Source organism: Phyllobates terribilis, unplaced genomic scaffold (assembly GCF_046119375.1).
Source record: "Phyllobates terribilis strain yellow unplaced genomic scaffold, ASM4611937v1 Scaffold_3__8_contigs__length_932513732, whole genome shotgun sequence".
Taxonomy (NCBI): Eukaryota; Metazoa; Chordata; class Amphibia; order Anura; family Dendrobatidae; genus Phyllobates; species Phyllobates terribilis.
The window spans coordinates 183,863,313-183,885,975 of NW_027362763.1; the positions used below are offsets into that span (position 1 = coordinate 183,863,313).

Consider the following 22,663-nt stretch of genomic DNA (forward strand, 5'->3'; position numbering starts at 1 on the left):
TTGTGCAGAAGTCTGGTGGATACACAGCTAATAGTCCTACTCAATAGACTGTTAGAATTTGTATTATGGCAAGAAAAAAGCAGCTAAGTAAAGAAAAACGAGTGGCCATCATTACTTTAAGAAATGAAGGTCAGTCAGTCCGAAAAATTGGGAAAACTTTGAAAGTGTCCCCAAGTGCAGTTGCAAAAACCATCAAGCACTACAAAGAAACTGGCTCACATGAGGACCGCCCCAGGAAAGGAAGATCAAGAGTCACCTCTGCTTCTGAGGATAAGATTATCCGAGTCACCAGCCTCAGAAATCGCAGGTTAACAGCAGCTCAGATTCGAGACCAGGTCAATGCCACACAGAGTTCTAGCAGCAGACACATCTCTACAACAACTGTTAAGAGAAGACTTTGTGCAGCAGGCCTTCATGATAAAATAGCTGCTAGGAAACCACTGCTAAGGACAGGCAACACGCAGAAGAGACTTGCTTGGGCTAAAGAATACAAGGAATGGACATTAGACCAGTGGAAATCTGTGCTTTGGTCTGATGAGTCCAAATTTGAGATCTTTGGTTCCAACCACCGTGTCTTTATGCAACGCAGAAAAGGTGAACGGATGGACTCTACAGGCATGGTTCCCACCGTGAAGCATGGAGGAGGAGGTGTGATGGTGTTGGGGTGCTTTGCTGGTGACACTGTTGGGGATTTATTCAAAATTGAAGGCATACTGAACCAGCATGGCTACCACAGCATCTTGCAGCAGCATGCTATTCCATCCGGTTTGCGTTTAGTTGGACCATCATTTATTTTTCAACAGGACAATGACCCCAAACAAACCTCCTGGCTGTGTAAGGGCTATTTGACCAAGAAGGAGAGTGATGGGTTGCTACGCCAGATGATCTGGCCCCCACAGTCACCAGACCTGAACCCAATCGAGATGGTTTGGGGTGAGCTGGACCGCAGAGTGAAGGCAAAAGGGCCAACAAGTTCTAAGCATCTCTGGGAACTCCTTCAAGATTGTTGGAAGACCATTTCCGGTGACTACCTCTTGAAGCTCATCAAGAGAATGCCAAGAGTGTGCAAAGCAGTCATCAAAGCAAAAGGTGGCTACTTTGAAGAACCTAGAATATAAGACATATTTTCAGTTGTTTCACACTTTTTTGTTAAGTATATAATTCCACATGTGTTAATTCATAGTTTTGATGCCTTCAGTGTGAATGTACAATTTTCAAGTGATGAAAATACAGAAAAATCTTTAAATGAGAAGGTGTGTCCAAACTTTTGGTCTGTACTGTACATACACGCATAAACACATTTGAAACACAAAAATACATATAAACAGACATCACACAATGATATCTGCACACACAGACACACTGTGACACACACACGTCAATCACCATCCCCTGGCTCGGCTCCAGTCATCCAGCTCCTCTCCGGTGGTAAGTAGCAGTGCAGGGCGCACACTGCATGACGTCATGCTAGCAGACACAGCCACGCACAGGGCCATGACTCCTAGCTGTGAAGCGGCCGTGCCAGCACACAGAGAAGTTAACAGGTGTAGTGCTGTTAGAAGGAGGGGTCCTGCGCAGCTGCTGGGGGAGCGCTCCGGTGTGTGCTGCATTGGCGCCGTACACATTATAATGAGGGCAATTTGGCCATGGGCCCCCCGGAGCCTCGGGCCCAGGGCGGTAGCCTGGATTGCCCTCATTATAATCCGCCTATGCTTGGAGGAATATTCTACTGTTAGGCTGCGGTCACACGTTCAGTATTTGGTCAGTATTGCACATCAGTATTTGTAAGCCAAAACTATGAGTGGGTCAAAATGCAGAATTGGTGACGTGTTTCTATTACACTTTTTCTCTGATTGTTCCAATTCTGGTTTTGGCTCCCACTCCTGAGAAAAAATACTGAACAAATGAAAATAGTGTGACCGTTATGAGGAAAGTGAGAAGCTACGAGCTACTGTGTAATCAAAATATGATATTTCATTAAAGCCTATCTGTGGTTTAACCCAAACCCTGTGGAAAGCATGGCCATAGTTATACTGCTTATACTACTTTGGGTGCAAATACTTGTCGAATTTGTTCAGGAAAACTAGAAAAATGTTTGTTCATCTTTCTCAGTGGTGCATCGTCCTGTGTATACAGGATCTGTGCTGCCGAGAACTATGGCAGCCTATGCACAATGAACGATCTAGTATAGATTGCTCTCTGTACATTGTTTCCTTTTGTCTGCCTGTGTAAACAGGCATTTAAACAACCCCTGATCGGTAATAGTTTATTTCCAATTAATGGTAATGGTAATACTATAGCATACAAAGACATTTTAGTCAATTGTATGCTTCCAACTTTCCAGCAAGAACTTGAGGAATGCCCTTCTTTTTTTATTATGACTTTGCCCCTATGTACAAAGTGAAGTTCATGTAAACAAGGTTTGGGGTTTTGTCTGGAGCAACTCATTATAGTGTTTGTAAGGGAATTGATCAAAAGTAGAAATGAGTGAACCCGAACTTAAAAGGTGCTCGTACCGGACAGTTAGTGTTCGGCGCTAAGCACCGAACGCGAACTTCTCCCGGAAGTCCGTTGCAATTTTCGACGTTCTGGTGGAAGTCCGTGAGAGAAAGAGAGACAGAGATTTTTTCCAGCAAAGTTTGAGTCCTCATTGTTTCCAATTGGGTTCGGTTTCTGGTTCAAGTTTGGGTACAGTTCTGGTACCCGAACTGAACTTTGGAATAAACTTCAGGACGGGCACCAGAACCTGAATTTCAACGGATTCCCTAATCATAAGCCTGTCTCCTAATCTTCCTTATTTCCAGTACTTCCTGAAGACTTTAATTACCTATTATATTTTTGTCCATTGACTTCTATTTAGTTTTGCTTCCATAAACCAAATATATATATTTACTGTCTTTACAGAGACCCTGCTTTCACCATGTTCGCCTAGTGAGGACTCACTATAGTCAATTGAGAAGTGGAGAAAGTGTTTTTTAATCTGGTTGTTCTTTACATCTTATTACGTCCTCTGTGGGTGTGCAGGCAGTAACCTCAGGCTATTTACTTTCTGATTACTCACCAGAACTGTGATTACTTTTCTTTCCCTTGATTTCTTCCTTGTTCTTGTAAGAGCTTTTCCTTCCTTATAAAGAGTAAAAACACTGCTATAGATGAGACAATATGTGTATATTCACTGGCAGGTTTGTTACACAAGTTTCTTTGTCTGAAAATCATTTTCATATAAAAGGGACAGGACAAGTGGGTGGGGTCTCCGGGAGAGAAGGGGCACCCCAATTTCTGATAGATTTCTTCATAACATAAACAAGAAATCGGTGTAAATTATACCAGAAATCTTGTATATCTAATAAAAATAATGATTTATGGGGTATTGTTTGTTTTTCGATTAATTGAATATAGCGGAAATGTAGACCTGTTCATATCTGAATTAAATCTTATTTTATAGCACACGTCCCAGGATTTGCTAATTACATTAAGAGATGTGTGCTTCATAAATAAAACTGTGGTAGAACTGAGTGTGCTTCTGTTTAGGCCAGTCTTAACAAATTCCCTAATTATTAGGTGAAAATGGATGTGAAGGCACTCTGTTTGCCCCACTTTCAAGTCTGTGCACATGGATAGCCAAATGTAAGAGGTGTAAGGATGTGAGACATGTAAGCAGCCCAGCAAACCATCCTTCAGTTGGATGTTGCCCTGTGTATGGCCTTCCTGTGATTTTCCCCATGAAGGGGTTCTGCACTATGTAGATATTGATGACCATATATTTATGCCTTCAATATAAGATCGTGGGGATCTGACACTGGGGACCTCCACCGATCAGCTGTTTGCACCTCCAGTGGTGACTTCATGTAACCAGTTTATGGAGCCAGAATAAATCCACTCCATACTCAGTAGAGTGGCCTTCCTCACCTTCTGCAGCTTAGCTCCTATCAGCTTCCACCCATCTGATATTGGTGACCCATCCCAAGGATTGGTTATCATCAATATCTAAGTAGTGGAAGGTGTGTCATAGATACGCCGTATAAGCTTAGTCATCGGGGCCAGTGGAGTTCCTTTTAGTGCTAGTCATCCTCCTATTCCTTCAGAAACCCCTAAGGTTGGCTTTGGGTGTAAGTACCTTTCCTATATACTAATTTTACAATGGAGGCTGAACTCATTTTTCACTGTTATTTGTGTAGCCCAAAACGTGTTTATTCTGTGACTTTCCTATTAAGATTTTTATGGGTGCTTATAATGGTGGTCTTACCAGATTCAATAGCAGGTTTAACTCCTTGTATCTTATCCTCTGCAATGGAAGAGTTGATTTCATCCTCCAAGTTGACTAGAAAATGAGACCAGATGTTAAACAAGAAATACCAACAACCTGTTCAACTTTGAGGAGTAAGTCCGCCTTAAATGTCATTATGGTGAATAATGAAATTCTATTCAGTCCTAAAATGAAAATGTAGCATGTTTCTTTAATAAGTACTATTTCACATCTGCCTCTCCTTAACCTTTGAAACCTTGTGGAATGATAGGAATGTTTTATAAATGAAAGGAGGAAAAGTCAACTTTTCTGTACAGCAATTATTAACTTATGCCACGCCTTACCGTCACAGAAAAGGCGGCCATGTCCTGTATAGTAATCATTTTTTCCATGTTAAGCTAGGATTGTTCGGAAGGCTTTTCAGCTTTATATATACAACAATGGTCCGGAAAGATGTGTTTATCAACAAAGTAAATTTGCCAGAAAACTATAGTGTGACAATAAATAGCATTTCCTTAATTTCAATGACCTGGACCCGATAAAGATTGCCATATTTCTATAATACTGTGTACCATTGTATAAGTTTGTCCCAGACAAGAAAACCTAAACTGTATTAGGGGAATGATTCTCTGGAGATTCAGCTATAACCAGGGGCATCGCAAGTGTCAGGAATCAGGGGCTGTGGCTCTGAGCTTCTTACCCGGAACACCGGATCTTAGGCAACCGCTGCATTGAACTGTGTCAGCATCAACATCACGCCAATACAGTTCAATCCCATCCATCTCTACCACCATCGGCATGTATCTTACAAGACATCAGCATGCTCATATCGCGATTACGTCATTGCATCCCATCACCTCTGAGGGCCTGCTGTAAGAATCAGAAAAGGAGATGGGGGCTGCAGTACAGGATATCTGTATTAGGTGACTATAATGTTTATTTGCATATTATTAGTTTATGGGGGACATCATACTATACATTGGGGTCTGTGGGGGATATAATGCAGTAAATAGGGGGTAATAGGACCATCATACTATATATAGGGAGGTGTGGGGCCTCATACTATAAAGGGAAGAGCTGTGGGTACCATAGTAATATATATAGGGAGCTGTGGGGCCTCATACTATATATAGGGTGTTGTGGGGACATTATACTATATATAGGGGATTTTAAGATATAAGGCAAACCACGCTGTGTAGCACCGGCATCTCTGCCTCCTGCCCGGCAGAGACGCTGTCCCCCTTACCAGTCCTGCTCCGGCGTCTTCCGGCCTCCCTGCAACTGCTGCTGGTGCACGCAGCTCCCCTGGCTCTGTGCTTAGGGCGCTCGCCATCCTAAAAAGTTCCCGGCCAATGGCCGGAGGACTTCCCCTATAAAAGGCACCTCCTCCAATATGGAGGTGCCCGTGCAAGGTTGTTGCTTTGTGATTCTTACTTTGCTTCAGCCCTCAGGTCCTCTGCAAGTCAGTCCTGTCCGCCAGTCTGATATTCAGTCCAGTCTGCTAGCCTGACTACTCTCCAGCCCGCCAGTCTGTCTACAGTCCAGTCCGCCAGTCTGTCTATGGGCTCTGCCCACCTGCTTACCTGGAAGCTCCTGCCTGTTACCTGCCGTGCCTGCCAGCCCGCTTAACTGGAAGCACCTGCTTGTTACCTGCCCTGCCTGCCCGCTTACTTGGAAGCACCAGCCAGCTACCTGTTGTGCCGCCAGCTTGCCTACCTGGAACACTTGCCTGACTATCTGCCTAATCAGCCTGCTTGTCTACCCGGACCACCGTCAGCCTGCCAGCCGAAGCTCATCCGCTGTACCGGTCAGTTCCTGCCTTCTGACCCATGGGAGTCACCTGCTCTCATACAAGGTCGGTCCCAGAGTGGCACCTGGTCCCTCTGCTCAGTTCCTCCCTGGTTCACGGAGTCGACTGAGCCGCCGTGCGACCTTGGTCGGACCGAGTTGATACGCCCCTCTGGCCCCTCCTTGCACCACAGCACAGCGGTTCCTCCACCCGGGTCCGTAACACGCTGGCACTGCTACCACATCCACATGAAGGATTCCAGGAAGCAAATACTTTAATTCTTGCAAATTAATCCAGAAAACCAGAACTTGTGGTGCTTAGCTAAAAAAAAAGCCATTGTAGATTCAGTGGGGAAAATAAGTATTTGATACATGGCCGATTTTGCAAGTGTTCCCATCTACAAAGAATGGAATGGTCTGTAATTTTTATCGTAGGTACACTTCAATTGTGAGAGACAGAATCTAAAAATAAAAAACAGAAAATCACATGGTATGATTTTTAAATAATTAAAAAAAATAATTAAATTACATTTTATTGCATGAAATAAGTATTTGATCACCTACCAACCAGCAAGAATTCTGGCTGTCACAAACCTGTTAGTTTTTCTTTAAGAAGCCCTCCTATTCTGCACTCATTACCTGCATTAATTGCACCTTTTTAAACTCGTTAACTGTATAAAAGACACCTGTCCACACATGCAATCAATCACACTCCAACCTCTCCACAATGGCCAAGACCAAAGAGCTGTCTAAGGACACCAGGGACAAAATTGTAGACCTGCGCAAGGCTGGAATGGGCTACAGGACAATAGACAAGCAGCTTGGTGAGAAGGCAACAACTGATGGCACAATTATTAGAAAATGGAATAAAGACAAGATAACTGTCAATCTTCCTCAACCTAGGGATCCATGCAAGATATCGCCTCGTGGGGCAAGGATGATTCCGAGAAAGGTCAGGAATCAGCGCAGAATTACACAGGAGGACCTGGTCAATGACCTGAAGAGAGCTGGAACCACAGTCTCAAACATTACTGTTAGTAACACACTACGCTGTCATGGATTAAAATCCTGCAGGGCACACAAGGTCCCCCTGCTCACGCAAGGACATATTCAGGCCCATTTGAAGTTCACCAATGACCATCTGAATGATCCAGAGGAGGCATGGGAGAAGGTCATGTGGTCAGATGAGACCAAAATACCAAAACTTTTTGGTATCAACTCCACTCGCAGTGTTTGGAGGAAGAAGGATGAGTACAACCCCAAGAACACTGTCCCAGTCGTGAAATTTGGTGGGGGAAGCATCATACTTTGGGGGTGCTTTTCTGCAAAGGGGGCAGGATGACTGCTCTGTATTGAAGGGAGGATGGATGGGGTCATCTATCATGACAATTTTGCCAACAACCTCCTTCCCTCAGTAAGAGTAGTGAAGATGGTTCATGTCTCAGTCTTCCAGCATGACAATGGCCCAAAACACATACCCAAGGCAACTAAGGAGTGGCTCCATAAGACGCTTTTCAAGGTCCTGGAGTGGCCTAGCCAGTCTCCAGTCCTGAACCCAATAGAAATTCTTTGGAGGGAGCTGAAACTCAATGTTGCCCAGCGACAACCCCGAAACCTGAAAGATCTGGAGAAGATCTGTATGGAGGAGTGGGCCAAAATCATTGCTGCAGTGTGTGCAAAGAACTACAGGAAATGTCTGACCTCTGTAATTGAAAACAAAAGTTTCTGTACCAAATATTAAGGTCTGTTTTTCTATTGTTTCAAAAACTTATTTCATGCAATAAAATGCAAATTAATTATGTAAAAATCATACACGGTAAGGCGTTTTTCTGGATTTTTTTAAGATTCTGTCTCTCACAGTTGAAGTGTACCTATGATAACAATTCCAGACCTCTCCATTCTTTGAAGGAGGGAAAACTTGCAAAATCGGCAGTGTATCAAATACTTATTTTCCCCACTGTAAGTACTCAGAAGATCGAAGATAGTAGGTAGCAGCACTCAAAACTGGTACATTAAAACAGCACTTTATTTGGTCAACGCATGAGGAACACAGACATGAAGGAAAACTAGCTACTGCTGTTTCACATGTACTTGTGCTTCTTCTGGCTTTTACATCATTAGAGACATGCTTCCCTTTTATACTACCTTCAGAAGTCACATAACAATTAACAATACAAATATATATACAAAAAAAGAAAAGAGTCTAAAATCCATCTAATTAAAAATATCTAACTAGATAGATACATTTTTTTATTGAAAAATGGGCTTAAATCATACCGATCATTAAGACCCAATGATTCTGGTTTCTAAATGAAATAAATCTCTTTTTTAAGTAGTAAATTGTGTTGGCCACTGCCCTTCATAGGTACTGTTATAGAATGTAGACCCAAAAACTGCATTGAATTAGGATTGCTTTGATGTGATTGTCTCATGTGAGCAATAAGTCTAAGAGAACCTTTCCCCAATGATAACGTGCGCTCATGTTCGCTAATGTGTTTATAAAAAGGACAAATAGTTTTTCCTCTATAAAATCTTCCACAATCACATATTGCAGCATATACTAAATATGTACGGTACTTTGGCAGGTAAAAAAAATGGTTAACATTATGACTATAACCATCTAGTTTAACTTGTTTATTGCAGTACATATAATTACAATAGTTGCAATGCTTACACTTAAAATTACTTTTCAGTAAACTTCTACTTATCCAGTTGTTATTAATATTATCCTTTTGTTGTGTAAACTTACCCTTAGCTAGCATATCCTTAAAAATTCTCCTCCTGAAAGTTCTTCTAGGTTGTTTAACTGAAATGTTTGCTAGTAAGTAGTCGTGAGTGAGCATAGTCGTTACTCGAGATTAACGAGCATGCTTGAGTGTTTTCTGAGCATCTTCAGCGTGCTCGGGTGATATGTTTTCGTCACTCAGTGATCATGATTTACGACAGTTTGACAGCTTTAATACATGTGAGGAATGCCTGTTTCTTAGGCATTCCTCACATGTAATAAAGCTGTCAAACAGTCACAAATTATGAGCACTGAGTGACGAAAACATAACACCAAGCACAGCTGAAGATACTTGGAGAGCACCGAGCATGCTCACCGAAAGGGTTAACAGAACATACTCGCTCATCGCTACTAGTAAGGGATCACTTTCTATCATGTGCCAGTTTTTATGAATTACAGATTTAACAATTCTGCTCATTGGATCATACTGAAAAGATAACACAAACCTTCTATCATTTTTTTTTTTTCCAATACTGAAATAAACAATTCCGATCTTGATTTAATGCTTTCTAAAAACTGTTATCAATTATACCTCTTGGATAGCCCAGTTCTAATAATCAATTTTTTAATTTATCAGATTGCTGAAAAAAGGTACTGTCAGAACTATTAATACGATGCTATCTTAAAAATTGACTATATGGTTAAGAGTATTTGGTATGGAATGGGTGATAACTGTCGTACCTCAACAGCGAGTTGGTAGGTGTTGGTTACAATAAACTTTTGTGTGAATGGTACCTTCAAGAATTTCAATCTGGACATCTAAAAATGCAATAGAATTTTTTGCAATATTGCTGGTAAACTTCATATTCACCTGATTATCATTTATATAATAAATATATAAATTATAAGCCCTTGAATAATTGTGGGGTGCCATCCCACACAATCAAAATATTGTCAATATAACTTACAAAGAACTTGATATTTTGGCAAAGGGATTAATTGTTAAAAATGTTATCAATCTCAGATTGTCCCAGGAAAATATTGGCAAAGGTTGGTGCCACTGGTGTACCCATCGCTGTGCCAGCCGACTGGGCACACCAAATTATGGAATTATGTCTCAATACAAATTGTATTGATTCGCATACAAAACTCGCACAAACTGAGTCCATATTATTTTCCTGTAGTAAACGTCCGACAACCTGCACACTAGTACCCAGTGACCAGGCTCTTGTTCCTCCATGTCTGTGCTTGTCATGCATTTACCAAAAAAAGTGCGGTTTTAATGTACCAGAGGTTTGTGCCGCTACCTACTATCTTTGATCTTCTGATTAACACTCTCTCTCTCTCTCTCTCTCTATATATTGGGGCTGTGGGACTACCATATTATATATACTGTAAGAGGGGCTGTGGGGACATCATACTATTCATAGAGGAGCTGTGGGACAATCATACTGCATACAATAAATAGGGGGATGTGGGGATCATCATACTATATATAGGGAGCTGTGGAGAACATAAAACAGTATAGAGAGCAGTGGGGTCCATCATACTATATGCAGGGGGCTGAGGGGTCTCATACTATATATAGAAGCGCTGCATATAGTATGCATAATATGTATATACTATGAATAGTATGCATATAGTATGTTTATATAGTATGATGTACTATACTATGTATGTACTACATACTTTATATATATACTATATAAAGGGGCTATGGGTACCATTCAACTACATATAGAGGAGCTGTGGGGACCATCATACTATCTATAGAGGGGCAGTGGAGGATATAATACAAAATGTAGGGGGCTGTGGGGATATCATACTATATATATGGAGCTGTGGGGACATCATACCATGGGGGGGCTGTAAGGACATCATATAGTATAGGGAAGGTAGTGGGGACATCATACTATACAGTGGGGAAAAAAGTATTTAGTCAGCCACCAATTATGCAAGTTCTCCCACTTAAAAAGATAAGAGAGGCCTGTAATTGACATTATAGGTAGACCTCAACTATGAGAGACAAAATGAGAAAACAAATCCTGAAAATCACATTGTCTGATTTGGAATTAATTTTTTTTCAAATTTTGGTGGAAAATAAGTATTTGGTCAATTACAAAAGTTCTTCTCAATACTTTGTTATATATCCTTTGTTGGCAATGACAGAGGTCAAACGTTTTCTGTAAGTCTTCACAAGGTTGGCACGCACTGTTGCTGGTATGTTGGCCCATTCCTTCATGCAGATCTCCTCTAGAGCAGTGATGTTTTGGGGCTGTTGCTGGGCAACACGGACTTTCAACTCCCTCCAAAGGTTTTCTATAGGGTTTAGATCTGGAGACTGGCTAGTCCACTCCAGGACCTTGAAATGCTTCTTATGAAGCCACTCCTTCGTTGCCCTGGTGGTGTGCTTGGGATCATTGTCATGCAGAAAGACCCAGCCACGTTTCATCTTCAATGCCCTTGCTGATGGAAGGAGGTTTGCATTCAAAATCTCACGATACATGGCCCCATTCAATCTTTTGTGTACACGGATCAGTCATCCTGGTCGCTTGTCAGAGAAACGGCCCCAAAGCATGATGTAGCCACCCCCATGCTTCACAGTAGGTATGGTGTTCTTTGGTAACAAATCAGCATTCTTTCTCCTCAAAACATGCCGAGTTGTGTTTCTATCAAGCAGTTCTAATTTGGTGTCATCTGACCAAATGACATTCTCCCAATACTTTTCTGGATTATCCAAATGCTCTCTAGCAAACTTCAGAGGGGCCTGGATATGTAATGGCTTAAGCAGGGGGGTCACGTCTGGCACTGCAGGATATGAGTCCCTGGCGGCGTAGTGTGTTACTGATGGTAGACTGTGTAACGTTGGTCCCAGCTCTCTGCAGGTCATTCACTAGGTCCCCCCCCGTGTGGTTCTGGAATTTTTGCTCACCGTTCTTGAGATCATTTTGACCCCATGGGTGACATCTTGCGTGGAGCCCCAGATCGAGGGAGATTATCAGTTGTCTTGTATGTCTTCCATTTTCTAATTATTGCTCACACGGTTGATTTCTTCACACCAAGCTGCTTGTCTATTGCAGATTCAGTCTTCCCAGCCTGGTGCAGGGCTAGAATTTTGTTTCTATTGTCCTTCGACAGCTTTTAGGTCTTCACCATAGTGGAGTTTGGAGTGTGACTGTTTGAGGTTGCGGACAGGTGTCTTTTATACTGTTAACAATTTCAAACAGGTTCCAGTACTACAGGTAATGAGTGGAGGACAGAGGAGCCTCTTAAAGAAGAAGTTACAGGTCTGTGAGAGCCAGAAATCTTGCTTGTTTGTAATTGACCAAATACTTATTTTCCACAAAAATTAAAAAAAAATTTCTTTCCAAATCAGACAATGTGATTTTCAGGATTTGTTTTCTCATTTTGTCTCTCATAGGTGAGGTCTACCTATGATGTCAATTACAGGCCTCTCTCATCTTTTTAAGTGGGAGAACTTGCACAATTGGTGGCTGACTAAATACTTTTTTTCCTCACTGTATTTATGTACTGTAGAGAAATAATGAGTGGTGGCTGTAAGCACATCCTGGCATAGTGTCTGACACCAGACTCTGCAGTGTATCAGTGCAGAGCGAGCTATCAGTCAATATGCCAGGTGTGCTTACAGCCACCACTGACTACATACTGTGGGATGACTGAAGCCACACCAGCTGTGCCTCTAAGACTGAAAGCCAGAGGCTGATGGGATTAATAAAGTTCATTTCAGCCCAGTAGCCAGGCTTTCACTGTGACAGCCAGGCAGCTTTAGAACGCTATTAACCTGCAGATTAACCCTATATCTTCAGGTTAGTAGGATTTGGGGACATGACAGATTACATTCAATGAGATGTACTCCAAGTGCTGCGAGATAATGGGCCATTCCACCTTGACCAGAGTATTAACTTTAGAAGTTTAAAAAAATGAAAAATTAACTTTTCTGAATATGCTGCCCTGTGTGTACAAGAGGAATAACACTATTTCTGTCAAATATATAACTTGAATCCTACTTGTCCACCAGTTTCCCCTCTGCAGACTATCTCTCTTAATTTAAAATTGACTCTGAGCTGGTGAGAGGAGACCAGCTACTATGATGTCTCCAATACGCAGCACTTATAGACATGAGAAATTGCAGCCCTTCAGTCCTTAGCTATCATACAATAGAAACAACAGTAGCATGGAGGAAATTATTCAGCAGTACTGAGCAGTGTGGATGTCAATCCAGCACAGTGGTGAGGTAAAAGTCTTGTTAGAATGCTCTGAATGATCTTTCTGTCTCCCTCTGCTCGTTTACTCACGCTTCTCCTCACTCCTCCTTTCCCTTTCCTTCTCCATAGTGTAAAATAGAAGTAAGAACCTGACATCTCACTGTCTTAGCGGTCCATCTTGTCTTGAGTAAGATGGAATAAGCTTTTTTTCAAACTGATGACAAATTCAAAAGGCAGGGAGGGTATTTATGCAAAGTTTGTTGAAAATATACTTCATTTTAAGGGCTAGTGAAAGAAACAGAATTTTAGCCAAAATAAAGGAAAGCCTAGCTATAACTCTGTTTCATAGATCGTCCCTCTGGACTTGATGAATGACTTGTTATGTTGTTATGTCATGTAGCTGTAAGGAGGTGAGAAGAAGATGCCGTGTCAAGAAAGAGTTAAATGTTATAGACATATTTTATTTTTATCTGCTTTTATATATAAATCTTCATTTTATCCTTATGGCTGGTTTGTGTCTTGATTTCCTGGAAGTTTATCTCAAGGCTGTCCCCGGGGATTAGGAAGGGCTGCCCAGAGGGGAACCAGTGGAAGGCATGGAGATGCATTTTGTAGCAGTCAGGGTAAGACACAGTTAAAAGCTTGAGAATAGCCCACATATTGGGTGGGGTGAGATCCGATATAAAGGGGAATCACTTCCTGATTGGAGGAAGTCTCAGACAGTGTTAGTGAGTGGAAGGTTCAAGGTCAGTGGATGCATAAGCGGATAGGGGCTCCTATCAGTTTCAAGTCTCCCAAACAGCATGAGGATACATCTTAAGTTTCATGCAGATCCCGGGGTGGTCCAGGGCCTAGCGCCCAGAAGAGGCATCGGATTCCATGGCTCTTTCTCCCTTAAGTGGAAGAGGTCAGTCAGGTCAATGCGAGAGGGAAAGATGGGCCTCAGAGAAGCTGTAATGCCGGACAGGAAGTATCTGGTACCAATAGAAGCTGTTGAGGTGGGGGCACTTTGGGCAGAATGGAGACAAGAACTGATAGTATACTGGGCTACGGGAGTATCAACCGGAGGGGACCCTGCCTCATTCTGTATGCCATAGCCGAATGTATCCGTGTCTTACATTAAAACTGAATCTGTTGAACCGGACCAAATGTCTCCTGTTATGTGTGCAGCTGTTTCCGGTCATAAAGACGGGGAGGTAACGAGGACTCCTGAATGACAAGTAAGTACAGAACGAATCCCAAAGCGTTGGCCCTGGCCCCCCATCACAGCCATTATTTTACATGTACAGTATATACTATTCACTATCGAACCTGTGTTTCTTTCATACCATTATTATTATTGGATGACAGTCTTGTTCTTATATCCTCGGTGGTATTGCTTGAAACTTCTGTAAGACATGGTTTTTACATTATGAATAGAAGAGCCATTATTAATTTCTCATTTCTTGTACGCTTACAATGGAGAGAACTTATTCAATGTTGTAGATATACAGCATATACTATATGGACAAAAGTATTGGGACACCTCCATTTTACACTTATAGGACCTTTTATGGCATCATTTTCTAAATTCATAGGCATTAATCTTGGGTTTCTTCCACCCTGACCACTGATCCCTACACGGGCACTGGTACAACTAAGCAGACCCATCAATCAGCTCTGTGCCCCTGTAGGAGCAGTATCTATAACATCTAAATATCCCACTACTTCTAAACACCCCTGATGATCCGTCCTTATGGAGGGGAAAAAGCGTAGGGAGATGACATACTTGTCAGGAGGCCATATGCTTATTCTTGGGTAATAGCTAGGTAACACATGAGGACTGTCATTGTGAGGGCAGGAGCAATACAGGGGCACGACAGGGTACTCTATATGGACATAGAGAGAATGAACCCCCCCTAGTTTGAATGCTAGATGACTTTTCAGGTCCTACTCCTGCCGATAAGACCTGGATCTAGAGTCTGAAGAATTGGTGAGATCAAACCTTTTTTATTGAGCATTGGTTCACACTTAGACCTGTACCATTAGGTACTTTTATTGTTCGTGAGTTTTTGGCCTTATGTCTTAGGTCCCTTTTACTATATAATATTAAAAGTTATATTTTAATCATGATATTCACTTCTCCCTGCTGAATTATACTGTCTATATTGAGAGGTTCACATATAGGTATAACTATCATATAGTTGCTTATTTCTTCCACCCTCTCACCCCTCTCTTTTCAGCTTCCACTCTTCTGGGAAGACTTTCTACCAGATTTTGGAGCTTGTCTTTGGGAATTTTTTGCCAATTCATCCAAAAGAGCATTCAGATAGTCAGACACTGTTTTGGATGAGAGAGCTGGGCTCATAATCTTTATTCTAGTTCATTGTAAAGGTGTTGGATGGGGCTGAGGTCAAAGCCGCCAGTCAAGTTCTTTCACATCAAACTCCCCCAGCCATGTGTTTTTGGACATTTTTTTGTGCATGAGGGAACAGTCAAGCCGGTATAGGAACGGCCATCACAAACTGGTCCCACCAAGTTGGAAATACACAATTGTCCAAATGTCGTGTATGCTGAATCATTAAGATTTTCCATCACTGGAACTAAGGAACCAAGGTCAAGCACTGAAAATGTGACGCTCGCAGCCCTGCCCTGGGAAGATGGGGGATACTCGGAGCCGGGTCAGATGTTGAGGGGATGCAGCCGTGGCCTGGACCCGTTCCGTGTCCAGGGCCGTCACATTAAAAAGGATGTAAGGGCTTTCCGGTTTGAGTGGTATTTATCGACTACGCCACCTGTGGTGTCTGGTGATGCGCCACCAGCGCTGCTAGCAGTCCTCTGAGGCTGGATGTAATGGCAGCAGGCGATATTATAACTCCCCACAGGCGGAGCTGGGCCTCAGGGCAGATGTAACAGGAGGATGGGGAGAGTAGTCCTAGGTCACTCAGGTGCGGTGTGGTGCAGCGCAGAAATAAAGGAACTAGAGGCCATAGGGATAGTCTTCCAGGTCTTTTACTCACAGTTCTTTTAAGCAGCGGCAAGGCTTCTCCCTGCTCCTCACGGATCACTGCGGCCACCAGGGATGAGGGCTCAGTGCACCCAAGGAATTCAGGTACTTCGATCAGGACCCTCCGAGTGTTCCTAACAGTCCCCTTTGAACCTCTCCTGTGTGTGTGCGTGCAAAGGCTGGGTCTCCCTCTGGACTATGCACAGATATAGGGTAAGGCGGCAATTCCGCTCCGCCTGTCACCTGACGGGATCCACTGTAGCCTACCGGGCTTCTCTGACAGAGACGTGAAGTAGCAAAGTCAGATGTCAGAGGCTGGTACCCCTCTTGCAGCAGGAGTCCCTCTGGCCAGGCCAGAATGGAGAGTACAGGTGGCGTACGCCGCTCCGTCCGTGCTCCCTGGGATCCTTTTGCTTGTGGAGCTGTCACTATAGCTCCCGACCTTCTTAAGCAAGGGAACTTGACCGGGATAGAGACACTGTTAACTTCTTCCCGCTCCTCGTGTCAAGGTCAGAGCACGAGGACCGTGCATCTTCAGCACACTGCAGGCTCCTACACAAGGCCACTGTCAGCTGCAAAGACCACAATCAAAGAACACTGTGCTTAAGATGGCTGGCTATTATATATGAAACTATGTGTGCAAACTAAAAGTGTGTTCTACCCTTCACCCACTACTTGGTTCCCCTAACTTTTGGTTCCCCCACTCGTGATCCTGCTGAGGCAGCACTATGGTGCATACTTGACTCCCATAGGTCAGGAGTGTGTAGTGTTGAATGTAGATTCAGGGTCCTGACCAGTGCACCTTCCTTACCTGGGTGAGGAGACACTACACCTGCTGACAGGCTGCAGTATCCCCCCTTGTGGCGACCGAACCCTCAGGGGCGCCACAAAAACATACCCATAATATTATCCCTCTTCATTAAACTGTATCGCTGACACAATGCAGTCAGGCAGGTAACGTTCTCCTGGCATACATCAAAGCCTGACTAGTCTATCAAACTATTAGATAGAGAATTGTGTTCCATCATTCCACAGAACACGTTTCCACTGCTCCAAAGTCCAGTGGTGCTGGCTTTACACCACTACATTCGATGCTTGGCATTGTGCTTGGTGATGTAAGGCTTGCAAACAGCTGCTCAGCCATGGAAACCCGTGACATTAAGCTCTCGGTGCACAGTTTTATGCCAATGTTAATGTCATAAAAAGTTTGGATTCTATAGTTATGGAGTACGCAGATAGTCGATGACTTTTATGCACCATGCTCCTCAGGACTCGGTGACCCCATTCTATTAATTAATGTGGCTCCCACTCTATGATGGAGTTACTGTGGTTCCTAAATGCTTATTTTGTTTAATACTACCACTCATAGGTGATTGTGGAACACTGATCAGGGAAGAAATTCCATGACCTGACTTGTTGCAACAGCGGCTCCTATTATAGGACAACGCGTGTACTAGTGATGCTCTGTAGAGTGAGACACTCTCCTAAATGTAAGCACAGGCAAACGGCATGGCGAGGGGCTGGATTTTATAAAGGGGTCTAAATAGAAAATCTGAAGTCAATTATTAAGACGCGTGTCCCAAATCTTTTGTCGATATAGTGTAGATAGATAGACAGATACAATGCTGTAGAAAAATGACTTTGGTAAACAGGGGTTGTCCAGGACTTATTTATTAGTGACCTCTACTTAGAATCAATCCTATACCCGGAGACCCCACTGCTGTTTGTAGCTCCCTCTCCAGCAGGATGTACTTAGTGTACAAGTATTGTGTTTGTCAGGGAGAAGCAGGAGATACAAACACCTAATCGATGAGGGGGCTCCAGCAATCTAGGGCAATATTCCGAGTGGTTCATTGCGTAAACTGTCCGCTACTGATGGATATTATTGACTAATACAGTCTTATGATATACCTAAGAAATAAATCTTACCTAAATCTTGATATTTTCCATCTGGTTCTGATTCATTTTTATTTTTTAGACCTGATAATAAATGACATACCAGTATCAATAGAGTTGCCAGATGAATGGTGACAGATGCACTATATTGCATTGTAAGTAAGATAGAACTTTGCTTTGATGCCCAGTCTGATCTCTAAATTGGTCGTAAACCCCTAGATTAAGCGTTAAATCTGCAGCAAAATCCTCATCAAAAACATGTAGATGTCATTGTGGATTTCACTGCATGAATGCTGTTTGTTGCAAAATTCATCATTTGCACCACAATTCTCAGCATAAATTGATATGCTGCAGATTTCAAATCTACACCCCCAGTCAATTTCCACTGTGGATTCTCTCTGCAACACGTGGATGTATTTTTGTGAAATCTGATCCACAATAATGCTGCTCTAATACAAACAGTAGAAAATCCCACTGGATGTCCACATACCCATACTTGTATTGCAAAAATGCTAATTCACATACAGTAATGTCCCTAAGCAGAGTGAATGGTATAAACAGTCGTTCATGATGAATTTGCGACTTTTGGGGTTTTCATGCTATTTTTGCCCAGCTGTAACAAAAAAGGTTGGCACTGGGGCTTATCAGGGGCAACGTTCACTACGCCACAAATCGTACTCCAGCAGTGACTAGAGTAAGATTTGTCTTGTCTGATTCACTAAGAGACATGCGCTTCTTAAAGAATAAGGAGCCTCATACTCCGTCAGGCCCCTCATCAAGTCCAGCGTGAAAAATGCTGGTCTTGATGAAGCGGCCCTTATATCTCTTTTATACCAAACTGAGATAATGGATGCAAAAGATTAGATGGACCAAAGTAGTATATAAAATTGCCAAGTTTCGGAAACATTTGTTTAACATTTCTATAGCCCCAAGGACTATGCTTCCTGTTAAATGTTGTTGAATGAGACTATAGTGGGGGGATCCTTGTTGGTACTATATATGTACTATGATAGAATGGTGGCTCAGTGGTTAGCACTGCAGCCTTGCAGCGCAGGGGTCATGGGTACAAATCCCACTAAGGACAACATCTGCAAGGAGTTTGTAGGTTCTCCCCGTGTTTGCGTGGGTTTCCTCCGGTTTCCTCCCACACTCCAAAGACATACTGATAAGGAATATAGATTGTGAGCCCAATGGGGACAGTGATGATGATGTCTGTAAAGTGCTGAGGAATATGAAGGTGCTATATACGCAAAGCATAATACTTAAATAATACTAAATAATATTTAATGAGAACTATTGATCGCTGTGATATAAAAATACAGATTCAATGTTTTGGTATTTTTTTAGCCAAGTTTAAAGAAATAAAATAACCTGAGGTTTTCCTGGTTGATACTAATGGTCTCCAGTGCTGTTACATTTCTGTATTGTTTTATTGCTTTCTTAGCATAGGAGAACAATGTTTGCATCTAGGTGGAGGTCAGTAGTTCGGCCTCAAACACCTGTCAGCTTTGATTGTAGCTGTAAATTCCTTACACACTCGTGAGTTATATATAACTGCTTTGAAGAGCAGAATAACAAACGATTGCCTTGACAATGATCACAAAACAAACCGAGATGTATAGAGATATAGGTATGATAGGATAAACTGAATCCTATTCCCACCTGATAGACTCTATGGTCTAGAGGGCACTAGTTCTTCTTGTGGAGATCCAGATGTTGTAGGGAGTCTTACAGACAAGGATCCCTGAGTAACTACCGTAATTCTTTTACCGCAAATGACCGGATTGACCTAAGAGATCCTTCAGCTTCAAGGATAATCACATAGGAAGTTAAGTAAATCTTTCGTATCTTAATTTGTGCAATTAGTACAATTAAGTTTTATTATAGATGTAGCCAGAGTGTGCAGAAAAGTCAATTTTCTGGACCACCATTTATCTCAACGTTTTGGCCTCCACTTTCAGTGAAAGTTATAGCCATAGAACCAAACCTCCTATGAAAATAAAATCCCTTCACTTATTGATTAAATTAATGGAAGTTGTAGAATCACACCTTTAGCTTTCTCTACAGGGATGGCTGGGACTGTTTCTTGGATCAGTTCTGACATATATATTGATATGTTACAAAACTCCAAGTTACCATGTATATTTAGTCTTCTCTCCCTCCCTATAATTGGCAATGTTCTTAAATATAATTGGAATTATTACCTGAAGGGTAATGATCACACAATATAATGCAGAGGAACTCAAAGTTACTGTTAATTGCTGGTAAATTTGCAAAAGCGACTATTTCCGTAAAACAAGTTTATAGACCACCTATGGGCTAGCAGGCAAACTGGGAAAATAGCATTGCCTTATCAACAGCCCAATTGTCTTTCAAAAAGTTCCCAAAGTGCTAAGACTATGTAAGACACTGATACGACATGTTGTGCTGCAGTATTAAATCAATGTAAGGAGTAGTACTTACACAGGTGGTACACACACACGTAGAATGGGAGTAGAGGAAAGCAGAGGATCACCAGTAGTATCCTTTGCCACTGATTGAGTTGGTGGTGCAGTGCCATGATGCATTTCCAGGGTTATATTGTGTAGGTTCCTGGTTGTTTTCAGTGTTACTGACTGCATGAACTTTAAACTGTAAATGCATATAAAACCTGGCAGATACGAGCCCTATATGACGCACTGTCAACACAATCCTTTTTTGAACTTGAGTTTGGGTGTGCTCACATGACCTTTGGTTAAACACCTTATTTCCTCAGCTACGCTCCCGTACATACAAGTGACTGATAATACAAAGCTGAAAACATAACCTCTCCTCCCAGACAGATCTGCAAATAATCTCTGGTTTTGAAGATATTGCCTGAATAACTTTGTAGACAGAATTGACTTAATAAATAGGATAATAAAACTTTTTCGAGGCGTACGAATGAGGCCTTCAATATGCTATGAGACTGTTAGCCCCACTAAGGATTGACAAGCAGTCTTATGGGCCCCTAGATGAAGCTAGATGTTACCAGGACACAAGGCTAAATCTTTATCAAAGCCCCTAGAGATGAACCAATTTAATAATAAGTTTGGATTACAATTTTTTTGCATTTCGATTCATGTGAATCAAGATATATGGCGACCAGGGGCGGGATCAGGTGAAAATAATTAATAATACTCACCTCTGCCCAGCTTCCTGCGTGGTCATTCTGGTCCAGTTTTCATTTTTTGGCCACCAATCTTCATGACGTTGTAAAGCCTCTTGAGTGCTGGAGGCACAGAAGACCAACAGTACCCAGAGCATGAAGAAGGCTGGTGACCTGTCAGTGAAGACCAGACCACAGTGACCAAGTGGTTAGCTGTGCAAACAAGATGAAGGCCAGGGAGAAGTATTATTACTATTATTTTTTCACCCAACCATTATGGCGGCACTGTTCGTGGCAACCTGGCAACTGTTAGTAGACCATACATGGACAGGCTTAGCGCTATCCACTCCATTTACCAGATTCCAGGGGTTGCCCTGACCTTCACCCTTTAACTCCTGAACATGGATCTGGATTTACACAGGGGCCCCTGTGTTGGGGCTATGGAGTAAGCTCCTAGTGGGTGAAGCAACTGGCAGCAAGAAGGATCGTCCTGAAAGGTTGGTACAAGGAAGTCAAAGTCAAAGGCAGAATAGTTAAGCAGGAGAATCTCCAGAATACAGATCAAAAAAAGTATTTACAGGCAGAACAGGAGCAAACAGACTGCAGATGACCAGAGTAGTAGTCACTATAGCTGGCTCTGGAAAATGACTATCAGGAGTTTAAATAGAGAGGAGCCTTGACCAGGACTGACAGCAGGGAGAAACACTACCTAGGCAAGAATTAACCCACAAGCTTCTAACCTGGGTAGAACCACAAGTCCCAAGAGTAAAATAGGGCTACTGAATTGTCACCTACTAACTGATACGGACAAAGAGGGGACAGACACTAGCAAGGATGTCACCGTATCCCCTCAGTTATGAGAGGCCTCTGAACCCTTGGGACAAGGCTTGTCAGGGAAAGGCTGATGGAACTTCCCAATAAGTTTGTTGACATTGATATTGTTAGCCGATATCCACGATTTTACCTCTGCAACATAGCCTTTGCAATGTACAAGGTATTGCCTTGACCCCCTTACTACACGGGAATTAAGGATCTTTTCTATTTCACACTCAAGGCAGCCTCTAACTAGCATAGTGGTGGAATATACAGTAATTGACAAAGTGTACAGGTGAACAGTATGTCTTTAGCAATAATTTATGGAAAACATCTTGAATCTGGAAAAGTTTAGCTGGAAGACTACAGGGCAGCCTCAGATATCTCATAAGGACTAATGAATTTAGGACTCAACTTAATGGAGGAGACCTTGAGTTTGATATTTCTGGTGGATGACCACACCTTGTGCCCAACAGTGAAGATAGACCCATCCATTTGCTTCTTATCAGTTGAAAAGGACTGTCCACCCTGTACCCTTTCCAGGTTTTCTCTTACTTCAAGACCAGATAAACTCCAAGTTGTCTACAGATTTACTAGTTTCTGAAGTATCAAATTTAGAGGCTGAAAAAGAGCCAAAATGCGGATGATACATGAGATTATAGAAGAAAGTAGAGATCTTAGTGGATTGTTCATATATTATTAATGGCAAACACAGTTAATTTTAGGCAACCCAGAAAAAGATACAAAATGACACTGTTTGCTAATACGGATGAGCGAACATGCTCTGTGATACTCAGATATTACTCAAGTATCACGGTGCTCAGATGATGCTCATTTTCAAACTCGAATCCCCGCC

General features: G+C 42.3%; 1 protein-coding gene across 2 annotated transcripts in view; it reads right to left on the bottom strand.

Moving 5' to 3' along the window:
• The window catches only part of LOC141258977 (uncharacterized), a 34,344-nt gene extending 13,770 nt beyond the window's left edge, over positions 1–20,574 (bottom strand). The window contains exons 1-5 of one of the 2 annotated variants that reach the window (XM_073674310.1): positions 20,331–20,569; positions 17,901–17,951; positions 14,314–14,373; positions 4,247–4,321; positions 3,062–3,124 (exon numbers count right to left, since the gene is read on the bottom strand). In XM_073674310.1, the coding sequence (XP_073530411.1) occupies positions 3,062–3,124; positions 4,247–4,321; positions 14,314–14,373; positions 17,901–17,951; positions 20,331–20,427 (346 nt within the window). In that variant the 5' untranslated portion in view covers positions 20,428–20,569. Of the gene's footprint in view, positions 1–3,061; positions 3,125–4,246; positions 4,322–14,313; positions 14,374–17,900; positions 17,952–20,330 lie in introns of both variants that reach the window. The other variant, XM_073674311.1, reaches the window with a different exon arrangement.
• Between the last annotated feature and the right edge of the window lie 2,089 nt (positions 20,575–22,663).